Source organism: Callithrix jacchus, chromosome 19 (assembly GCF_049354715.1).
Source record: "Callithrix jacchus isolate 240 chromosome 19, calJac240_pri, whole genome shotgun sequence".
Classification (NCBI taxonomy): domain Eukaryota; kingdom Metazoa; phylum Chordata; class Mammalia; order Primates; family Cebidae; genus Callithrix; species Callithrix jacchus.
The window spans coordinates 17,157,301-17,179,508 of record NC_133520.1 but is presented as its reverse complement, the minus strand read 5'-3'; the positions used below and the strand labels follow the sequence as shown (position 1 = coordinate 17,179,508).

The window sequence follows — 22,208 nt, the reverse complement described above, 5'->3', positions numbered from 1 at the left end:
CGTTAACTCACCATTTCTCAGGACGCCAAGCTGGGGTTGGCGGAGCACCGAATTGAAGAGCATCAGGGCCGGAGGAAAAGGCTAAGCTGAGAGAAAAGTCGCAAAAATGCCTCCAAGTCCAGCAGAAATCGTAGCTTTCGCCTCTCAAAACACGACTCGTTATCGCCTCCAACTCCCGCCACTGTAAGAAGCCCCGGCCGCCAAACTCCGCGCCAAACTGACGTCACGCTCTTTGATTGGCTTCCGAGCGGCGTCGGGGCGCCTTAGAGTCACTTCCCCTGTCGGATCCCCGCCTCCTTTTCTCCCAGCCGCGGGAACCAGGAGGCCCGGAGCTCCGTGAGCGCCTGCGCACGGGGCAGCAGAGGCGTCGGCGAACCGCGGGGTGACCAGGGCGCATGCGTAACAGGGCTTGACAGCGCGCGGAGGAAAAACCAGCAAGAAGGCGGCGGGAGAAGATGGCGGTCCTGGGGCTGAATTTGCAATCTTTCTGACTAGGCTAGTCGAGTAACTGTTCAGGTCATGGCATCAAACTCAACTAAGTCATTCCTGGCAGATGCCGGCTATGGCGAACAGGAACTGGATGCCAACTCTGCCCTTATGGAATTGGACAAAGGTATTCGAAAGAGCGCGCTGAGTGGTGAAACGGCATGGGGGAAAGTGGCGCCACCAGGTGGTAGCCTTGGGAGAGGCCGGGAAAGCGCATGCGCACTTCTTTGCTGGGCGAGAAGTGCTTTTTCTGGGGCGTGGACTTTGACCCTTTCGGGATGTTGCAGGAAATTTGCAGGATTGTCTGATTGGCCTTACACCGGCTAACCTAGTAGTGAACTCTAGTGAGGGGCCCGTTTCGACCACTGGAGAGAACAGTCCTCGATTTTCTTTTTTTCTTCTTTGAGATGGAGTCTCGCTCTGTAGCTCCGGCTGGAGTGCAGTGGCGAGATCTCGGCTCACTGCAACTTCCTCCCTGGTCCTGGTTCAAGCAGTTTTCCTACCTCAGCCTCCCAAGTAGCTGGGATTACAGGCACCAGCCACCATGCCTGCTAATTTTTGTATTTTTTAGTAGAGATGGGGTTTCACCATGTTGGCCAGTCTGGTCTTGAACTCCTGACCTCGTAATCCGCCCGCCTCGGCCTCCCAAAGCCCCCCGATTTTCTAAGTAGTGACAGTAGCTAGGGTTTAAGAAACACTACAAAGAAATTGTGAAGTTGGTTTTCAGTCTGTTCATTTGATACCAGGTCTTCATCAAATGTGCTGAATAGTGATCTTGCACCGACTTTACAGCGATTCATTTGATTGCCGTAGTCCTGGTACCTACGGTTTACAAGGCAGACTAAATACGGCCAAGGTCACACAGAAAGTAAGGGCCCTGCTCATTCTCTGCAGGCAAGTTCCAGGGGTTCTGTTTTCTTACAGGGAGCAGCTTGGTGTAGAAGGAGATTTCGGGTTACACTGAGTTAAATTTCAATGCCGCTAATTTTATGATTAACTTCATGTGGCCTCGGTTTATCGTCTGCAAAGAGGGTACAGTACCACTGAGCTGGCAGAATTGTTGTATTAAGTGACTCAATGGTATGCCAAAGAAGCATTTAGTAAATGCGGAAGAGATATACCTTCCTTCTTTGATATGGATATGGGAGGCAAGGTCTGAAATTTGTCAGTGAACAACTCGAGTAGTAATATGAAACCTTTGTTTCCTATTAAGGATTTTTATTGTATGCGAACCTTTTTGGCAGCTGGTATACAAGTAAATCTTGATTAACCGTAGCCAGTGTATCATGTTGGAGATCTGGACTAGAACTGAGAAGGATGTGTCTTTAAGTCCCCTTTGAGCCACTTCCCAGTTTTCTGAGTTGGACATGTCTGTTAACTTTTTGAGACTCTTTTTCTGTTTGTTTTATTTTTTAAACTGTAAACATTTTTAGTGGGTTAGTTTAAATAAGAATTTCTCAGGCTCTTAAAAAAGCTTTTACTTCCTTTTGATAAACACAAAAATGTCACAACGCCCTAATGGGATATTCTCTTGGTTGAGTCTCTGTATCTTTAGTACACCTTATCAACCAAGAAAATGATATTGAGCTTTTCTTCCTCTTACCAAATCTGAAGGGTTTTTCTCCTCTGAAAAATAAAATTGTAATATTAAATGTGTTTTTCAAACACTCTTCATTCTGATACATTTCTTTCTTATTCCTCAGTGAAAATTACAGGTCAGGATAACATCTAATATCCCTACCAGTTCTAAGGACATTTTCTGCCATTCTGGTCCAGCTGAGCTTATCCCATGCTGACAGTAGTATAGTGGTTGTGGAACAGGGATCAGATATGGCACTGAAGAGGAGTCTAGAATTGTTTAATCCCTAGAATTTTGCAGTTGTAAGAAAAAGACCACAATTTTTCCTTTTAAAAGAAAAGTTGAAATGAAAATATTTTATATCTGTAAGAAAGATATCAGGTTTCAATCCTAGACACAAAGTAAGTGATCATTTTCACTCCTCCCAGCAATGCCCTGCTGGAGTATTTTACAAATGAATCTCAGGCTCAGAAAGATAAATTCTTCTTTTTCACCTCATGATACAGTACCTTTTAAAGCTGTTAGGAAATTAAGTTATAGCCAGTTTCATTTAGAATATAGCCAAGTATTTTAAATATTGAGTCATTTCATCTTTTACCTGTTAAAGTATTTCTGTTTTGTGAGCTAAAGGTCAGAAGGCTCCAAGTTTCAATTCTCTTTTCATTCCCAAACTCCAAGGAATACTGTTTTTGAAATATCTCCCCCACCTCTGCACACACTCTCAGATACATGGCTTTGTACTAGGAACATGGTAGTTAATGAAACAAAACAAAGCTCCTGCCCTTATAGAGCTTACATTCTAGACAGCAGGCGCAGACACTCAGCAAATACAGCAAACATGTGACAGTTCGTGATACATATTATAAAGGGAAATGAAGCAATGAAGGGCACTGGAGAAAAGTGATCTGGGGCTGAAGTTGATTTCTTGTTATGAAGGATAGTCAAGAAAGGCCTTCTCAATCAAGTGGAGGAACAGCAAGTGCAAAGGCCCTGAAGTGGAAACCTGCTTTGCATGCTGTTATCTGGAGCAAAGTATAGGCAATGAGTGTAAAAAGATAACCAGAGTCCAGTTCAGGTAGGGCCATGCAAGCCATCGAAAAGACTGACTTTCATTGTGAGTGAGATAGGAGACCATGGAGGATTTTCAGCAGGGGTGTGAGATGATCTTACCCCTTTGAAAAGGATCAGTCTGGCTACTGTGTTGAGAATAGACAGCAGTGGGGAGGGCCAGGGACGGAAGTAGGGAGGCCAACGAGAATGCAACTGTAACAGTCCAGGGAAAAGAAAATAGCAACTTGGACCACGGTGGTGACACTGAAAATGTGTGAAGTGCTGAGATTCTCCATACATTTTCAAGGTAGAGCCAACAAGATTTGCGAATGAGTTAGATGAGGATGTAAGAATAAGTGTTCAAGAAAACTTAAGAAGTTTTTGGTCTGAGCTACTGGGAGGGTGTATGTATTGCTGTTTACTGAAATCAAATCCGTTTGGACATGTTAAATTTGAGAAGTCTCTTAGACATCCAAATGGAGATGCGTAGGCAGTTATGTATAAGATGTAACCCTTCAAACTCTATTTTAAAGAAATATTTTGTGGCACTGGTATCCTTAGAAACCCACTTGGAAAATGCTGCCATCCATAACCTGTTATATATTTATAACCTATGGTACTTCATTCTGAGTCTGCTGAGCAAGCACTGGCAGTAAGTTGATTGTTTCTGATCTCTATAGGAATAAGTGAACACTATTTTGAAGCTGACTAAATTCTATTACTTTTGGATGTAGTTAGTAACAGGAGAATAATCATTTATATGATAGCCAGTCATTTCTCTACAAATATATACTGACCACCTGCATTGTGTTAAGCTCTGTTCTCAGACCAGGGGCTATATTGGCAAACAAGACATCTTTAAGGAGCTTGCATACAAATGTAAGGGGATAGACTATGCTAGATCAAATGTGGCCGCTGTTAGTCAAGACAAGAAGTTGAATTTTATGCAGAGTGCAATGGGAAGACATTGAAAGTTGTAGGCTGATGGCCATGCCAACTGAGCTTCTGTAAGGCTGAGCATACATAAGTGGAGTTAAGTGTCATAATCAGATACATTACAGCTTGTGTTTATCTGATGCATTTCATGGTATAATCATTACACACAATTGGCAATATAAAGGATGCATCTCACAAAAATTAGTATAACTTTTTCACCAATATAACTTCTTAGTCTTAACATTTTTGGATCAGCTGGTGGGAGGTTATCCTGATGATTTGGGAAAATGTATGCAAGATCTCCTTCCCCCTGGGAAAAGAGGAGTCCCTAAATAACATTGTTTAGCCTATCTGCTTTCTGCAGTGTTGACCTTGGAAAGGATGAGGTAAAAGCAATGGGGAAGAGAGAGGTGAGTCTCATACCCTTTCTTGAAGCTGATGCAATGGGAAGGGAGGAAATGTAGAGGGTAGAGTTGCTACTAGAGATGCTGGTGAATGTAATGCTATATGAAAAGCTTAATGGTGTGCTTAATGAAAAATTTAGTTATGAAATAGAGAAACAATGTGAATGAGGACAACTATCTCTACACGAATTTTCCCCTTAGACACTATCACCTCACCTGTATTCCAAAATACCTGAATTCTCAGACTATCAAAAAAGATTGTCAAAAAAGACCACAGATTGGTTTTACATTGTTGATATGGCTCAGATGTTGTTGGTGTTGCAATAAACAAATATGAGACCTTTGGGGAAGTATCTTCATAGCCCCTCCTAAAGAGAAAGGCCTAAGCAACCTGATTTGTTCCAGGTTACTAATTCCATGCCGTAACTGACTGATTCAGAAGTAGTCATGTGACCCACACTGAGTCAAATTATTTCTCCTGAGAATCTCTGCTGCCAGAGCACACTTAGTCTGAGAGTGCTGAGAAGTGGACCTAAATTATGTAGAATTAGGCCGGGTCTGGTGGCTCACACCTAGCACTTTGGGAGGCTGAGGCGAGCGGATCACCCAAGGTCAGGATTTCGAGACCAGCCTGGCCAACATGGTGAAACCTCATCTCTACTAAAAATACAAAAATTAGAAAGCAAGCAAAACACACTGCCATGTGTGTACCTACGCAACTGTCTTGCATGTTCTGCACATGTATCCCAAAACCTAAAATGCAATAAAAAATAAAAATTAAAAAAAAAATACAAAAATTAGCCGAGTGTGGTGGCAGGCACTTGTAATCCTAGATACTTGGGAGGCTGAGACAGGAGAGTCAGTTGAACCCGGGAAGCAGAGGTTGCAGTGAGCCTAGATTATGCCATTGCACTCCAACCTGGGCGTCAAAGAGTGAAACTCTGTCTCAAAAAAAAAGTCATGTAGAATTCAGGCTAAGGTGAGACACTGGGCAACTTAATGCCACATTAAAAACCAGCAGCCTGATTTGGAATTCCCTGATGGGCTATGAACTAATCCAAAAATTCAAGGGCCTTCTTCAATTTTTACTGAAACCCACAGACTCATTCTTTATATAACTAAGATCTACTGTCTTGAAATTTGCAAAGTGAGTTATTAAATATTCCTAGAAATTGGTATTTATAAACTCAAATTTGTTTAGGCTTATAAATTAGTATTCTCACATGTACATGCTGGATAGCATTGCATACATCTCACTATATGCAGTTACAGACGTTTTCTGAAATTTGGTGAATAGATGCTGCCTTATTAATGCATCATTAGTTTTTACTGTCATTTTACTTGTTTCTATTTCTGCTTTTTAAATATAAATTAAGGCTTTGCCATCATTAGTTGTTTTTTTTTTTGAGACGGAGTTTCGCTATTGTTACCCAGACTGGAGTGTAATGGCGCGATCTCGGCTCACTGCAACCTCCGCCTCCTGGGTTCAGGCCATTCTCCTGCCTCAGCCTCCTGAGTAGCTGGGATTACAGGCACGCACCACCATGCCCAGCTAATTTTTTTTATTTTTAGTAGAGATGGGGTTTCACCATGTTGACCAGGATGGTCTCGATCTCTTGACCTTGTGATCCACCTACCTTGGCCTCCCAAAGTGCTGGGATTACAGGCGTGAGCCACCGCGCCCGGCCCTCATCATCAGTTTTTTAAGCTGTGGGTTGCATGCTTGTGTTCATATTTCTACCCATCTTCTGCCCCCTGCCCACACATTTTGTTAATGTGTAGACTTTAAGATATGTAGGTGTTATGGTTCAATTTTGAATAATCTTCATCTCTTAGCTAAAACAAATGTATCTCACAAATTCTCCTAAATTGTGTTAGTTTGGTAATGCTTTATTTGTGGTGTTCTTTGTAGTGGACTTTAGTTATGTCGATGGTTGCTTAATATCTTTTGAACACTTTTTTTGCTTAAGAAATGTCCCACATCGGCCGGGCGGTGGCTCAAGCCTGTAATCCCAGCACTTTGGGAGGCCGAGGCGGGTGGATCACGAGGTCAAGAGATCGAGACCATCCTAGTCAACATGGTGAAACCCCGTCTCTACTAAAAACATAAAAAAATTACCTGGGCATGGTGGCATGTGCCTGTAGTCCCAGCTACTCAGGAGGCTGAGGCAGGACAATTGCCTGAACCCAGGAGGCGGAGGTTGCGGTGAGCCGAGATCGCGCCATTGCACTCCAGCCTGGGTAACAAGAGCGAAACTCCGTCTCAAAAAAAAAAAAAAAAAAGAAAAGGAATGTCCCACATCATGAACTCTGTCAAGGTAGAAGCAGAAACTCATTTTCTAGTTTCCCTTGCAAGAGTGCAGGATCTGACTTAGGCTCTGCCAGTCAGGCACACCTTCTTCACACTGTGATTTAGAAGTTAGACATACAAGAAAGAAGAGTTGAAGTGTCCACTGACAGTTTTGCCCTGGCAGGAGAGGTATTTCTAGTGTACAGTAGCAACAACAATGGCTACAATATTCCTAGATGACAACAGGGCTAATTGTTGCATCTGGTGTTTCTTATCAAAGGCAGGGTTCCTCCATCCAATTGGTTTGGTAGTGTGATATTAGGTGTTCCTAGAAATTTAGCCTTAAAATGTTTCTTAGGCTTTTAATAAATGTATTTTCTGCTTAATAAGCCAGAGTTAGCTTCTGTTGCTTGCAGCTAAGAACTGCTGGTATATGCTACTTGGAGATTTGCGTTGTTTTGAAAACTTGATTAATATATATCCCAAACCCCAAGTGTACCATAATTTATGGCATTCCTCTTTAATTCCCTAGAATTTGTCATCTCAGAATTTCACCATTTAATAACTAATTTAAATGCCTCATTCTTGAATCTTAATCTCTTTCTTTCTAGTTGCTTGCTAGAGATGTGTATTAGCATAATGGTTAGCACTATAGCTTCTGGAGCCACATTGCTAGAATTTGAATCCCAACTTTGCCATTTATTAGCATTGTTGTTTCTTAGGCAAATTGCTTAACTGGTCTGTGCCTGTTTCCTCACCTTTCAAATGGGGAAGATAATGGTATCTAATTTATGTGATTTTTAGTGAGACTTTAATACATGTAAAGTGCTTAATAGAGTGACTGGCACAGAATAAGCACTTCATCTGTATCGTCATTATCATTATGATTAACTGCTATTTTGGCTAGTCTTTATTTTCATTCAGACCTTAATATATCACCACTCTACTTTTCTATACCTGTTTTACTTCTTTATTTAGCTTAGATTTCTTGGTCTCTTATTTTATTGACTTCATTTACTTTCTTACCAGTACTTTAAATTCTCATCTAGGGTTCCATTCTACTCATGTATTCCCAAAGGCAGTCAAAAATTGCTGCTGAAAGTCATACAGTGGAATACATGGCCATCATCATAAATGGTGGCCAAACCTATACAGACCTTCAACACGGACCTGCAGTACTGTAATGTTTCTGCAGTACTACTAGGTTTCTTTGATCAGGCACTGCTACATTCTTCGGTAACATTTCAGATCTTTTACTTTTCTAAAACAAGAGATCCTGGGGTTTTATGTGAACTATGATTTGTAAAACTTGACAGTGTGTTCCAAATCTTTGAAAACATTGTGCCTGTCAGATAGAAGCATTCTGAGGACCAAATTCAGCAGCCTAGTAGTTTTCTAACTCCAGTATAATCAGTGTGGGCAGGCTAGTGAAATAAGTTATCAAGTGGCAGAAGTTAACTTGAGAATCTAGGTGCCGGCCGGGTGCAGTGGCTCATACCTATAGTCCTAGCACTTTGGGAGGCTGAGGCGGGAGGATCACCTGAGGTTGGGAGTTTGAGACCAGCCTGGCCAACATGGTGAAATCCTGTCTTTACTAAAAATGCAAAAATTAGCTGGGTCTGGTGCTGCACGCCTATAATCCCAGTTACTCCGCAGGCTGAGTCACAAGAATCTTGAACCAGAAGGCAGATGTTGCAGTGAGCTGACGTCGCACCATTGCATTCCAGCCTGGGCAACAGAGTGAGACTCTGTCTCAAAAAGAAGAAAAAAAAATCTAGGTTCCAACCTTTTCAAAGCAGTTAAACATGCCTGGACTTCTGCGTCATGTATTTAGTAGGTTTGGAGTAGAACACCTAGTATAGATATTTTTGAAAAACTTAACACGTTTCTGATGAAGAACCAAGCTGAAAACCAGTAGCCTAGCAAAATGCTCTGCACATGTTAAGTGCAAAATAAGATTAGAATAATGAATGCTTTATTACTGCCAAATGAATTTTGAATGAATAAATGATTTACGGCCTATTTTAGTTCCCCTGGTCTACATGCATGTTGCCACTGAGTTAAGCGCTGTCTAGGCACAGAAAAGGAAGAGAGATCTTTTTTGTGTGTGTGTGGAAGAATAAAAAATATAGATATGGCAGTTACATTCCTCCTTCTTAATCTTGTCTCTTGGCCTACAGTAGTATTCTTATGGTTAGTGGTCTTAGGATCAGGGCATTCTTCCTGTAGCAAGCAACAGAAATAAAATGTCTAACCCCTCTTAGACTAGAACCAGAATGTGCTGAGCTTCTATTTTCCTGCGCTTACAAAATTGGCCTAGAGCAAGGAAGATAAGTATCATACTACCCCAACCCAGGGTTGTCACCTAAATAATAGGCCTTTAAAACACTTCTTCCTTCTTTTTACCTTAGCTCCTATCCTTCAGAGCCAGCCTGACTTCTCACTTCCTCTTTCCTAAGGAGAGCTACCCAAAGCGATCTACAGAGTGCTATTACTATCAAACTACCAACATCATTTTTCACAGAATTATAAAAAAACTTCTAAAATTCATATGGAACCAAAAAGGAGCCTAAATAGCCAAACCAATCCTAAGCAAAATAACAAAACTGAAGGCACACATTACCCAATTTCAAACTACTGTATAAGGCCACAGTAACCAAAGCAGCATGGAACTGGTACCCACACAGACACATAGACCAGCTGAATAGAGAACCCAGAGATAAAGCTGCACACCTACAGCCATCTGATCTTCAACAAAGTGCATAAAAATAAGCAATGGGAAGAGGACTCCCTGTACAATAAATGATGTGAGGATAGCTGGCTAGCCCTATGCAGAAGAATGAAACTGGACCCCTAGCTTTCACCATAAATAAAAATTAACTCAAGGTAGATTAAATATTCAAATGTAAGACCTCAAACTATAAGAATCCTAGAAGAGAACCTAGGAAGCACCATTCTTGACATAAGCCTTGGGAAAGAATTTATGACTTAAGTCCTCAAAAGCAGTTGCAACAAAACCAAAAATTGACAAGTGGGACCTAATTAAACAAGAGCATCTGGGCAGCGGAAGAAACTATCAACAGAGTAAGCAGACAGCCTGCAGAATGGGAAAAAATATTTGCAAACTCTGCATCTGACAAAGGTGTAATATCCAGACTCTATAAGGACCATAAACAATTCAACAAGCAAAAAAAAAAAAACCCTATTAAAAAGCGACATGAACAGACATTCTCAAAAGGAGATATTCAAGCAACAAACATGGAAAAAAATATACAAGCAGCCAACAAACATGAAAAAATGGTCAGCATCAGTAATCATCAGATAAATGCAAATTAAAACTATAGTGAGATGCCATCTCATACCAGTCAAAATGGCCATTATTGAAAAGTCAAAAAATAACATGTTGGTGAGGCTGTAAAGCAAAGGGGATGCTTATGTATACACTGTTGATGGGAATGTAAATTAGTTCAGCCAATGTGGAAAGCAGTTTGGAGATTTCTTAAAGAACTTAGAACTGCCATTTGACCCAGTAATCCCATTATTGGATATATACCCAAGGGAAACTAAATCATTCTACCAAAAAGACACATGGGCTCGTGTTTATCTCAGCACTGTTCACAGTATCAAAGATGTGGAATCAACCTAGATGCCTGTCAGTGATGGATTGGATAAAGAAAATATGGTACATATACACTGTGGAATACTATGCAGTCATAGAATATGAAAACATGTCTTTTGTAGCAACGTGGATGCAGCTGGAGGCCATTACCCTAAGCAGATTAATGTAGGAACAGAAAACCAAATACTGCATGTTCTCACAAGTAGGAGCTAAGCATTAGGTACACATGGACATAAAGAGGGGAACAGTAGACTCTGGGGACTCTAAAAGTGGGGAGGAAGGGAGAAGGGAAGAGTTGAAAAACTACCTATTGCGTACTATGCTTACTACCTGGGTAATGGGCTCATTTGTACCCCAGACTTCAGTGTCTAACAGTATAGCCATTAGCAAACTTGCACATGTACCCCCTGAAACTAAAATAAAAGAAAAATGAAAAAGGAAAGGGCCAGAGTGTTGTCAAAAGCGTGTACAGTTTTACATTCCCACTAACAATGTGAGAGTTGTAGTTACCCCATATCCTTATTAGCACTTGACATCATCAGTCTTTCTAAAGTTTTTGCCATTCTAGTGAATGTGTAGTCGTATCTTATTGGAGTTTTAAATCTTCATTTCCCTGATGACACTGCTGAGCATCTGTTCATGTGCTTATACTTGCCCTCTATATTTCCCTCAATGAAATTTCTCTTCAGTTCTTGTTCATTTAAAAAATTGGTTTGTCTTACTGAGTTGCAACAACTGTGGATGAAGTTCTTTATCACATATGTGTTTTGTAAATATTTTCTTTCAGTATGTGCGTTGTCTTTTCATCTTCTTAACAGTGTCTTTTGAAGAGCAGTTTTTAATTTTGATGGAATTTAACTTACTACTTTTAAATTTTATGGTTTATGCCTTTTTTAGTCTAAGAATTATTTGCCTAACCCAAGTTCATAAATTTTTTCTTTATGTCTTCTTCTACATAGTTTATAATTTTAGCTCTTACACTTAGGTCTGTGGTTTATTTTGAGTTGATTTTTGTGTATGATACAAGTTAAGGGTGGAGGTTGATTCTTTTTGCCTATGCTCATCTAGTTTTTTCCAGAATCACATATTTAAAAGATTATCCTTTCTGCATTGAATTATGTTGATGTCTTTGTTAGATCATTGATTTGAGAACTTTCTTCTTTGTTAATATAAGCCTTCAATGTTATCAGTGTTCCTTGAAGCACTACTCTAGTTGCATCCCATAGATTGTGCTTTTATTTTCATTCAGTTCAAAATATTTTTCTAATTTCTTCAACTGTGGGTTATTTGTTATTAAAAAAAATTTTTTTTGAGGTGGGGTCTTGCACGGCTGCCCAGGCTGGAGTGCAGTGACACAATTACAGTTCACTGTGGCTTCAACCTCCCAGGCTCAAGTGATCCATCCACCTCAGACTCCCCAGTAGCTGGGTCCACAGGTGTATACCACCACACTTGGACTTTTTTTATTTTTTATTTTTGTAGAGATGAGGTCTTACTATGTTGCTCAGGCTGGTCATGAACTCCCGAGCTCAAGCAGTCCTGTCTCAGCCTCCCAAAGTGTTGAGATTACAGGCATGAGCCACCATGTCCAACCACCTATGGGTTATTTAAACTTGCATTTCCCCCCCCTCAATTTTTAATTTAATTAGGAAAACATAAATTGTATGATTTCAGTCCCTTTAAATTTGTTAAGGTTTCTTTTATGGCTTTGAATATTCGTAACTCTTATCTTTAAAACATTTTTTTCATTATTATGTATCTAAAAGTAGTGATTTCCAGATTACTATTTCATATACCATTTTTACTTTTAAAAGAGCAATGAATATAGTTTACCTGTTTCTTAAGAGTGATTATTTCTTTATTATGTAGTAAATTAATATTTGCTTATTTTTGCTTTGCAGCCACAAATATACAAACTGTTCTTCCCTCTCTATGCTTTTCACAGGCCTAAGATCTGGCAAACTTGGTGAACAGTGTGAAGCAGTTGTTCGCTTTCCCAGACTTTTTCAGAAGTATCCATTCCCTATTCTTATCAATTCTGCATTTCTAAAGCTAGCTGATGTTTTCAGAGTTGGGTAAGTCTTTTTAAAGCCTCAATATTCTAAAATACTTTGTTCGTATTTCTTGTTTTATATTGTGGTCTTTTTCTTTTTGCCTGTTAGGACTTTGACCTTGTTAGTTACTGTTAGTGGACACACATGCCTGTATGAGATTTAATGACATTTAAAGCAAAAATGAGTATAATTTAGAGAATATTTATTTGGGGAACAGAATAAAATTAAGATAATCAATATTTTACTGTATAATTCAGGAAAATATGTGGCTTTGTACAGATTGTTTTTGAGAAGTTTTGATTTAATTTAATAATTTATTATATAGCATGAGATGCATGTCTGTGAAGTACCTGAAACATGTAAGCACTGAATACATACCTGTTTGCTTTTTCTCCCCCTACCGTTCCCTCTTCTGCTGCTTTCTGTCATTCTCTGTGCACTCATGTGCTCGTATGTACACAGTACCACACCTGAAGGAGAAAAGAAGTTGTGGAATAAGCCCGAGAGAAGAGAAAGACCATCTGACTTCCTGGCCTTGGTTATAATTTGAGGAGATTTAGTTCTGCTCTAGAGCTTCTCCTTGTGTCACTGCCATTTTGGTGTCTTGCAGCAAGATTATAGCATAGCTGATTGCTTATGCTTGGTGTCTACCTAAAGTACATACTTTAGGTAACTCTTTTAGTAGTGAGACAAATAATGATAAAATTGAAAAATATTTGCTTGTTGCTAAAATTAATATCACTAGTGTTGCTTTAGTCCCTAATTAAATATTACTTTCTAAAGTGACCTAATTTATTTTATTTCTGTTTTTTTTCTAGAAATAATTTCCTGAGGCTATGTGTTCTTAAAGTTACCCAACAAAGTGAGAAACATTTGGAGAAGATTCTAAATGTGGATGAATTTGTGAAGAGAATTTTTTCTGTAATTCATAGTAATGATCCTGTGGCAAGAGCCATCACACTCCGGTATACCATATTGTAATAATTCACTGTAAGATTACGTGAACTGTAATTATGTACAAAAAAAGCAACATATTTACATTTTTCATTTTGAATATTAGAAGTTGGTTTTGGTTTTTTGACTAAGAGTCAATAAAAAAATGTGATAACCATCCTGATCTGTAAATGCTTTTTAGTTAACATGTGTATTGCTGTTTTGTTTATAAGTTGTTGCCTAACTTGTGTTTGAAATGTATCTCTATGTAGGTAGATGTTCTGGTCAAATAACCTGGTGGATCTTAATATAGCTTAGCCTCAGCTCATTTTGAACTTTGCCTTCCTGACCTTGTACTTACTGTTTTCTATAGTTTTTCTTGATTATGTGACCATTTTTAATGTGATCAATCATATTTGATCTCATTGGAGAACATCAGATAAAACCACTATAGTTTCTTTAGCTTTTCTTTTCTTTCTTGGCATATTTAAAAAAATTTTTTTGTTAGAATTTCATTTAGTAAGCCTTATATCCAGCTTGAACCATATTTTCTTTTTAGCTCTGCTGTTAATAGAGTCATAACTATAACTTTTTATATTTTTTGAAATTCATTTTCCTAATTATAGGGTTCATTTCTGACCTACCCAGCCCAGACAATCTTTTTAACTAGGAAGTTCGGGATGTCACATCGTCCCTGATTGTCCTTTTTTCCACACCAGGAATCAGTTCTTCCTTCTTGTTGAGAATTTAGTGCTTTTGTCATTTCTTTGCCTTTTGAGTGATTAAACTGTGAGTAGTATGTGATATTTTAAAGTCAGTTAATTGATTTTTATCTTTTGAAAACTATATTCAATAGAATCTATTGATCAATCGATCGAGATGGAGTCTCACTCTGTCACCCAGGCTGGAGTGCAGTGGCATGATCTCAGCTTATTGCAACCTCTGCCTCCTATGGTCAAAGCAGTTCAACTGTCTCAGGTTCCCGAGTAGCTGAGATTATAGGTACCCACCACCACACCTGGCTGATTTTTGTAGTTTTAGTAGAGATGGGGTTTCACCATGTTGGGCAGACTGCTCTCAAACTCCTGACATGAGGTGATCTCCCCACCTTGGCCTCCCAAAATGTTGGGATTACAGGCATGAGCCACTGCACCCGGCCCAGAATTTAAACTTAAGATATTTTTACCCTTTACTTCAGCAAATAAGCCTATAGGAATTTTTAAAAGAAATAATTTTTTAAAGTTGGTAAATATGTGTGTATAGATGATTATGGTATGATTTTTGTAGAATGAAAAATTGAGGAAAAATCAACATGGTAATAGTTATTTGTGGACTCCTGTATAACTTTTAAAGAATAAGGTGAGTTGTGAATATACACATACTAAGGTAGAAAGATATTAAGTTTTAAAAAGTAGTCAAGTAGTATCCATTTTGTCAGTTAATACTAATATATATGTTTAGGCTCAGAAAAAAATCTAGAGGAATACATACTGTTAACAGTGATTATCTTTGGTAGAGTTATTTGGTTATAGATTACAAGAGGCATTTCCATTTTTTTGTAGTGTTTGAATTGTTTTTCACAAATGTGGTTTTTTTTTAATATCAAAAGATAATAGAGAAGAATAGAATTTAACTGGTGGGATGAAATTCATAAATAATTTAGAGATAGCCTGAATATTTTGATAAGAATGTAGATTAATATTTGGTTGTTATTCATTTTGCACGTTTTCCCTTCTTTAAGTCATGACAATTCAGGCAAGAGTTTTTTTAAGCATTGCGGTTATCAGTAAAACCAGCAATCTCTAGAAAGCTTCCAAAAAGAAGGATGACTTTAAAGGGAAAAAAAATTAGATCGAAATCAGATTTTTTGACAGAAACACTTGATGCAAAAAGTATTAATGGAAAAATTGAGCTAAGGATTTTATATCTAATTCAGTTTTCATTTAGAAGAGTAGTAAAATAAAAAGACTCTCAGGCACACAAGGCCTTAGGAGGTTTGCCCTATAGGACCTGTTTTGTAAACATTCTTGGAGGGGATACTCATTAGGAAGAGAAAAATTAAGCTGGAAGCAGCGGGAATACGTCATTAATCAATCGTGTCAGTATTGCCCTAGTCTAATCTTTTCTGCTATAACAGACTGTTTTCTTTTGAAAAATGTATAATTTCAAAACTTTTCAAATTAAATATAAATTACATATTTAGTTTTTAGTATCTCGCTTATAGGATTTTTAATTGAGTATACTTCCAAGAAATAATTAGGTGATTACATGTCATTTTGGAAGGTTATTTAGGATGTTGACTTTGAAGGAGGTTGTCGTTGTAGGAAGACTGTAGGTTTCATTTACTGCAGTGCCTTGCAGATTGCTAAAATTTATGCCTTTCTGCTGAAAGGATTTTTCAAACAGTTTTCTGTGGTTTATATTACAAACAATAGATTTGTTTCCTTTCTAAAAGTGTAATTTTATTATAACGTGGGCTGTGTTTTCCAAGCTTTACCTTCCACACCTTTGTGGCTTCTGGTGTGATCCGCAGGGTGTCCTCAATCTCTGTTTTCCGGATCTTGAGGACATTTGAAAATCCCCATACCACTATTTCCTGATGTGGAAAAGAAAAGATTGGGAGGTCTTACTTTTTTTACTTTGTGTATCTGCTTAATAGCAAAAATGCTGTATTCTTAATATTTTACTGAAATAGACTTCTTTATGCAACATTGGAAAATTGATATTTTGATGCTTTAATAATTCAAAAGTTTCCTTTCTGGGCTGTTTGGTACCTGGGATGTACTTCAAGATGATTGTTAAAAACTTTGCTTTTTAGACAAGCCATTTTAATTTTTCTGAAATATTGAAGTATGTAAAAGTGTTTAAATTTGAGTCACTGATTCCGAAAGTTATGCTTTATTAACTGGAGTTACATGGAATTACCTATAAACCTTAGTTTCGATCATCAGGCTCTGCCTTCTCTCTTCCGTTTCTGACCTTGACTTTATTGTATGTCCAATCTTCTTGGGTTGCTCTGTTTCTGTAGGATGTTGGGAAGTCTGGCATCAATAATTCCTGAGAGGAAGAATGCTCATCATAGTATTCGTCAGAGTTTAGATTCACATGATAATGTAGAAGTTGAAGCCGCCGTTTTTGCTGCCGCAAACTTCTCTGCACAGTCAAAGTAAGCATATGCCTTTTAGTAATTTGGCTTCCCAAGAAAAGTTTTTGAAGGAATAACTGATCAATGTATATAAACTCTAAGAGATACAGGAAAGTGTAAATGTATATTTACCAAGAACGTTTACCTTATGTTGGGGAAACAAGACTTAAATACTTAAAATAGAACATGTAAGTACAAATGTTGGCATTAATTGTAAATGAAATGAGTTTCCAGAATAGTAATCAGCATAGATTAGTTGGGGAAGGCTTCAATGGGTAGCAGAAGCTTTGGTCACTGAGGAGCTTCTCCCAGACATATACATCTGTAATACTAAATTACGTACTTACTGTCTTCTAATGTTGATTTGTTTTGCATTAGAGCTGTACGCAGTTGGGCAAAGACAATGACTTGAATTAAAACCAGTATTAACCTATTCAGAATGTTGCGTCTTACACTGTTGTTTTACAGAACAGTATTTTTTTTGGCGGGAGGATTAAATGTTGACCATGGTTTATTACCATGTTTGATTAGCTTGTTATCCTCTGTAAAAGAAAATATAATATCCCCCTGACTGATAGGAAAAGTAGCATTGCCTTCTGGAATGTGTTTTGGTAATATTTGACCCAGGAAATTCACTTCCAGAATTTATTCTAAGATATCAGCAATATATACTGATAATTATTTGTATGGATGCTAGGTGTAGTGTTAACTTGTAACAACAAAAGAAGCAACCTAAATTTCTGCCATTGAGCTTAGATAAATTATGATATGATCATACAGTAGAACACAGTAACAGCTTAAAACGAATGTTTTTAGAAACATATTTGGAAGCAGGTATAATATATCAGGTTTGTTAGAAAAAAAATTCCTGGCCGGTCCCAGTGGCTCATGCCTGTAATCCTAGCACTTTGGGACGCCGAGGTGAGTGGTTCATGAGGTTAAGAGATCGAGACCATCCTGGCCAACATGGTGAAACCCTGTCTCTTCTAAAAATACAAAAATTAGCTGGGCGTGGTGGTGTGCGCCCTGTAGTCCCAGCTACTTGGGAGGCTGAGGAAGGAGAATTGCTTAAACCTGGGAGGCGGAGGTTGCAGTGAGCCGAGATCGTGCCACTGCACTGTAGCCTGGTGAGGGAGCGAAACTCTGTCTCAAAAAAAAAAAACCCAAAAAAACAAAAAACCCTAATAGCTTATGTAATATAACAGATTTGTTTAAAAAAAAATGCCCTAATTGTACTTATGCAATAGAAAAAAAGATTAGAAGGGTATATATCAAAATCTTGTCTCTGGGTAGTAAGATGGTATACAATTGTTATTTTCTTTTTGTTAATTTCCTATATTTTGCCATGAACAAGTTCCAGTTTTATAACCAGGTGAATAATAAATTTTATTTTAGCATTAAAAAATACTATTTGTGGACAGGCACAGTGGCTTATGCCTGTAATCTCAGCACTTTGGGAGGCTGAGGTGGGTAGATCACGAGGTCAGGAAATTGAGACCGTCTTGGCCAACATGGTGAAACCCTGTCTACTAAAAATACAAAAAATTAGCTGGCATTTTGGGAGGCCGAGGTGGGCGGATCACAAGGTCAAGAGATCGAGACCATCCTGACCAACATGGTGAAACCCTGTCTCTGCTAAAAATATAAAAATTAGCTGGGTGGGCGTGGTGGCGTGCACCTGTAGTCCTAGCTACTCAGGAGGCTGAGACAGGAGAACTGCTTGAACCCGGGCAGCGGAGGTTGCATGAGCCGAGATCGCGCCACTGCACTCCAGCCTGGCGTCTGGCGACAAAACAAGATTCTGTCTCAAAAAAAAAAATTAGCTGGGCGTGGTGGCAGGTGCCTGTAGTTCCAGCTATTCAGGAGACTTGAGACAGGGGAATCGCTTGAGCCTGGGCAGCGGAGGTTGCAGTGAGCTGAGATCGTGCCACTGCACTCCAGCTGGGCGACAGAGCAAAACTCCGTCTTACAAAAAAAAGTATTTACATACTCTTCAGCTATTTTTTTTTTTGAGATGGAGTTTCAATTTTGTTGCCCAGGCTGGAGTACAATGGCGCAGTCTTGGCTCACTGCCACCATGCCTAGCTAATTTTTGTATTTTTAGTAGGGACAGGGTTTCAGTATGTTGGCCAGGCTGGTCTTGAACTCCTGCCCTCAGGTGATCTGCCACCTCGGCCTCCCAAAGCACTGGAATTATAGGCATGAGCCACCATGCCCAACCCCTTCAGCTATTCTTAAGAAACCTCCAGAATTCCAGGAATTCTTACTGAAAAAGTAGATAATGCAAAGCATGTAATTTTTAATTTCACAGATCAAAATTAATAGATGTAGCAGTAATTGATGATCAGAAATATCTGAATAAGTACAGTTTTTATTCGTGCCTTTGAAAATAGCATTTTGTTTTTCTTATTGAGAGAGTCACTGGTATTGAGAGGACTTTAAAAAATTTCAGTAACATGTCTTAACTATTAGGGTTCATTCTGAGAAATGCACTGTTAGGCAGTTTCATCATTGTGCAAACATCGTAGAGGACACAAATCTAGATGGTATAGCCTATTACACACCTAGGTTATATAGTATAACGTATTGCCCTTAGGTTGTAAACCTGTTTCTGTGCTGAATAACATAGGCAATTGGAACATAGTGGTATTTGTATATCTAAACATAGAAAAGGTTCAGAAAAAATATGGCAAAAAAGATCCAAATGGTATTATAGGGCACTTAGCATTAATGGAGCTTGCAGGACTGGAATTTGCTCTGGGTGATGAGTGAGTGAGTGGTAAATGAATGTGAAAGCCAAGGACATTACTGTATACTACTGTAGACTTCCTAAACACAATACACTTAGGTTTCACTATATTTTTAAAGTTTTTCTTTATTCAATAATAAATTAACCTTACCTTACTATAACTTTTAACTTTTTGACAGTTTTATAATAACATTTAGCCTAAAATACATATTGTATAGCTGTATAAACATAATTTCTTCATATCCTTATTCTATAAGCGTTTTTGTGAAAATGGTGTTAAAATTAAGACAGCTGGGCACAATGTCTCACACCTGTAATTTCAGCTACTTAGGAGGCTGAGGTGAGGGGCCGTTTGCTTGAGCTCAGGAGTGCAAGACCAATGTGGGCAACATAGTGAGACCCCTCAAAAAAGAAAAGACAGACATACATACATTAACCTAGGCCTATACAGGGTCAGAAATCAAGACATCTCTGGCCAATATGGATTTTTCATCTCTGCTGTAATTTTGAGGCCGCTGTCATATACGTGGTTTGTCATTGACTAAAATGTTGTTATGCCACACGTGACTATTTTTATTGATTACGAGTTGTACCTAGTGAATAATATCATCTGATTACCACTGTCAAGGTATCAGTGCTTCATAAGCTGTCAGATTAAATATGTACTCCAGTGGTTCCAAAAATAGTTTTCTAGATTTAGTTTCTAAATTTGTAATTTAGTGATAAAATTTTGTATATGAGAATCATTTTTAGTTCAGTTTTTTTCTTGTGTTGTTATGAGAAGCTAATTTTATTTTAGCTGTGTAATTATTGGTCTTGGAAAACGATTAAGACCAACTAGCAGAAGCAGCAAGATTCTTCACCTTTGGAATTATGATTATAAACATCTAAATTAGCAGTTGCTGTAGAAACAGTTTTTAATATACATGCTTCAATATGATATGCTTGTAATTTATTATATTAAAAAATACCAAATGCGTCTCTGTCAATTAGGCTGGAATACATTGGCGCAGTCATGGCTCACTGTAGCCTAACTACTGGACTTAAATGATCCTCTCACTTCAGCCTCCCAAATTGCTGGGATTACAGGTGTGAGCTACTGTGACCAGCTGACAAGATTTATATTTTTGAGATCAGTGTTCATGTCTTCTCCCAGAAATAATGACCTGGCTTGAGATCATATATCTCGGTCAGTATTGATAGATTTTTTGTCTAGTATCTGTATTGATCAGTTTTGGATATTAAATCAGAGTAACTAGCCAAATAAGACCTTTAGAATTTAATCTTCTTCTTCCCCTGTCTCCTACCGTAAACCACATCTGACTTATTCTAAACCAGATACTTTTAAATTGCTAGTCCTTGGGTTGCAAAGCAAGAGTTACAAGGTCAGATGCTTTCGGGGGCCAGGTGAACATTGTCAGTGAGAGCAGTGTCCCCTAGTGGCAACTGTGGTGAACTGAAGCACTTCCACACCATCTAAAGGAATAGATGCCCAGTGCTCAGGTCTCAGATTTTGACAAAGGAGAGGGGATCATCTGAGAAACCAGATTATTCTGTTTGGTCTCACTGCATTTAAATTTTGACATTAAGAATTGTTTAAATGTTATTTTAAAAAGAATTAAATTTTTAAATAAATAAATTTTTAAAACATAAAACTAATGTTTTAGTTGTGTTTCTTACCACCTACCCTAACCCTGGCACCTGACCTTGGAACATTAGTTGCAGTTTGGAGTATTGCATTTATTCTGTGTTAATTGCATTCTATTTCTTTTAAGTACTTAGAAAACATAAGCAGATTTAATTTTTTGGTTTTAAAGTTTTTTTCTGATCTCTTTTCCCAAAGGGATTTTGCTGTAGGAATCTGTAACAAAATCAGTGAAATGATTCAAGGTATGTGTTCTTCATTTAGTATTCTGAAGTGACTTCATGAGATTTATGATAGTTGCTAATACTAATTAAGTACTTACTATTTGCTAGTCACCATACATTCAAATAATATTTATCAAGTGTCTTCTGTGTGCCCAAACTGTACTAAATGCTGAGGATACAGGAGTGAGCAAAACAAAGTCCTTGCCCCCATCTGACCTACATTCTAGTCTGGGGTGGGGGGTGAGGATAGACAAATGTGCATATGGCATATCTGGTGCTATGGTGAAAAAGTGAGAGAAGAAGAGTCTCAAAAGTAAGTAGATAGTAGGGTGAGAGAAGGGACTTCTCTATTTTATATACATTGATCAGAGAAGGTCTCTAATGAAGTGATAGTTGAGTGAGACATGAAGGAGGGAAAGGAGTGAGCCATGCAGATATAGTCCGGCATTGCCTAGCAATGGGGATCCTTTGAGAGAAATCTATCCTTAGGCAATTTTGTTGTTTGAACTTCATAGAGTGTACTTATATAAACCTAAATGGTACAGCCTACTATACACTTAGGCTGTATGGTATGGCCTCTTGCTCCTAGGCCATAAGCCTGTACAGCATGTAACTGTGTTGAATACCACAGGCAATTGTAACAAAATGATAAGTACTTGTGTATCTGAGGTAGAAAAGGTAATATATTGCACTGTGGTGTTACAATGAGTATAGGGTCTATGAGTTACTAGGAATTTTTCAGCTCCATTATAATCATATGGGACCACCACCTATCATGTGGTCCATCATTCATCAAGGCATAGTTATGGGGTGCATGATTGGTTTAGGGAAGACTATTCTGTCTGAGAGAGAGTAATGCTATTAGGAGCTCTGGGACTCTCTGCTAATGTCCCTCCAGTGTCTTCCAGTTGCAGTTAGAATCAAATCCAGATCCTTACCATAGACTACAAAGCCCTGGTTTTCCAGTCTTTTTTATACCACAAGTCATGTGTATTAACCCTATTTATCTTATAACAGTCATTATGGGAACCCAAGAGCTCCCATAAGGTTAATAAGTGTGTCATATCCCTATTTATCCTTATAATAGTCATAAA

General features: G+C 38.4%; 2 protein-coding genes and 1 long non-coding RNA gene across 7 annotated transcripts in view; 1 reads left to right on the top strand and 2 right to left on the bottom strand.

The window, feature by feature from the left end:
- The window catches only part of DTL (denticleless E3 ubiquitin protein ligase adapter), an 84,787-nt gene extending 84,568 nt beyond the window's left edge, over nucleotides 1-219 (bottom strand). For all 3 annotated transcript variants that reach the window (XM_078356614.1, XM_078356613.1, XM_002760547.6), the window contains exon 1: nucleotides 12-219. In XM_078356614.1, coding sequence (XP_078212740.1) covers nucleotides 12-63 — 52 coding nt within the window. In that variant the 5' untranslated portion in view covers nucleotides 64-219. The remainder of the gene's footprint in view (nucleotides 1-11) is intronic.
- Nucleotides 220-411: 192 nt separating this feature from the next.
- INTS7 (integrator complex subunit 7) overlaps nucleotides 412-22,208 on the top strand; it is a 94,850-nt gene continuing 73,053 nt past the window's right edge. For 2 of the 3 annotated variants that reach the window (XM_008985260.5, XM_008985259.5), the window contains exons 1-5: nucleotides 412-613; nucleotides 12,310-12,439; nucleotides 13,237-13,383; nucleotides 16,380-16,517; nucleotides 21,089-21,135. In XM_008985260.5, coding sequence (XP_008983508.1) covers nucleotides 520-613; nucleotides 12,310-12,439; nucleotides 13,237-13,383; nucleotides 16,380-16,517; nucleotides 21,089-21,135 — 556 coding nt within the window. In that variant the 5' untranslated portion in view covers nucleotides 412-519. Of the gene's footprint in view, nucleotides 614-1,232; nucleotides 1,381-12,309; nucleotides 12,440-13,236; nucleotides 13,384-16,379; nucleotides 16,518-21,088; nucleotides 21,136-22,208 lie in introns of all 3 variants that reach the window. The other variant, XM_078356611.1, reaches the window with a different exon arrangement.
- Nucleotides 12,433-16,413, bottom strand: LOC144580359 (uncharacterized). Its single transcript, XR_013529737.1, has 3 exons — nucleotides 16,277-16,413; nucleotides 15,849-15,947; nucleotides 12,433-12,888 (listed from the first exon to the last, which is right to left on the bottom strand). It is a non-coding gene; the product is annotated as an uncharacterized LOC144580359 (long non-coding RNA).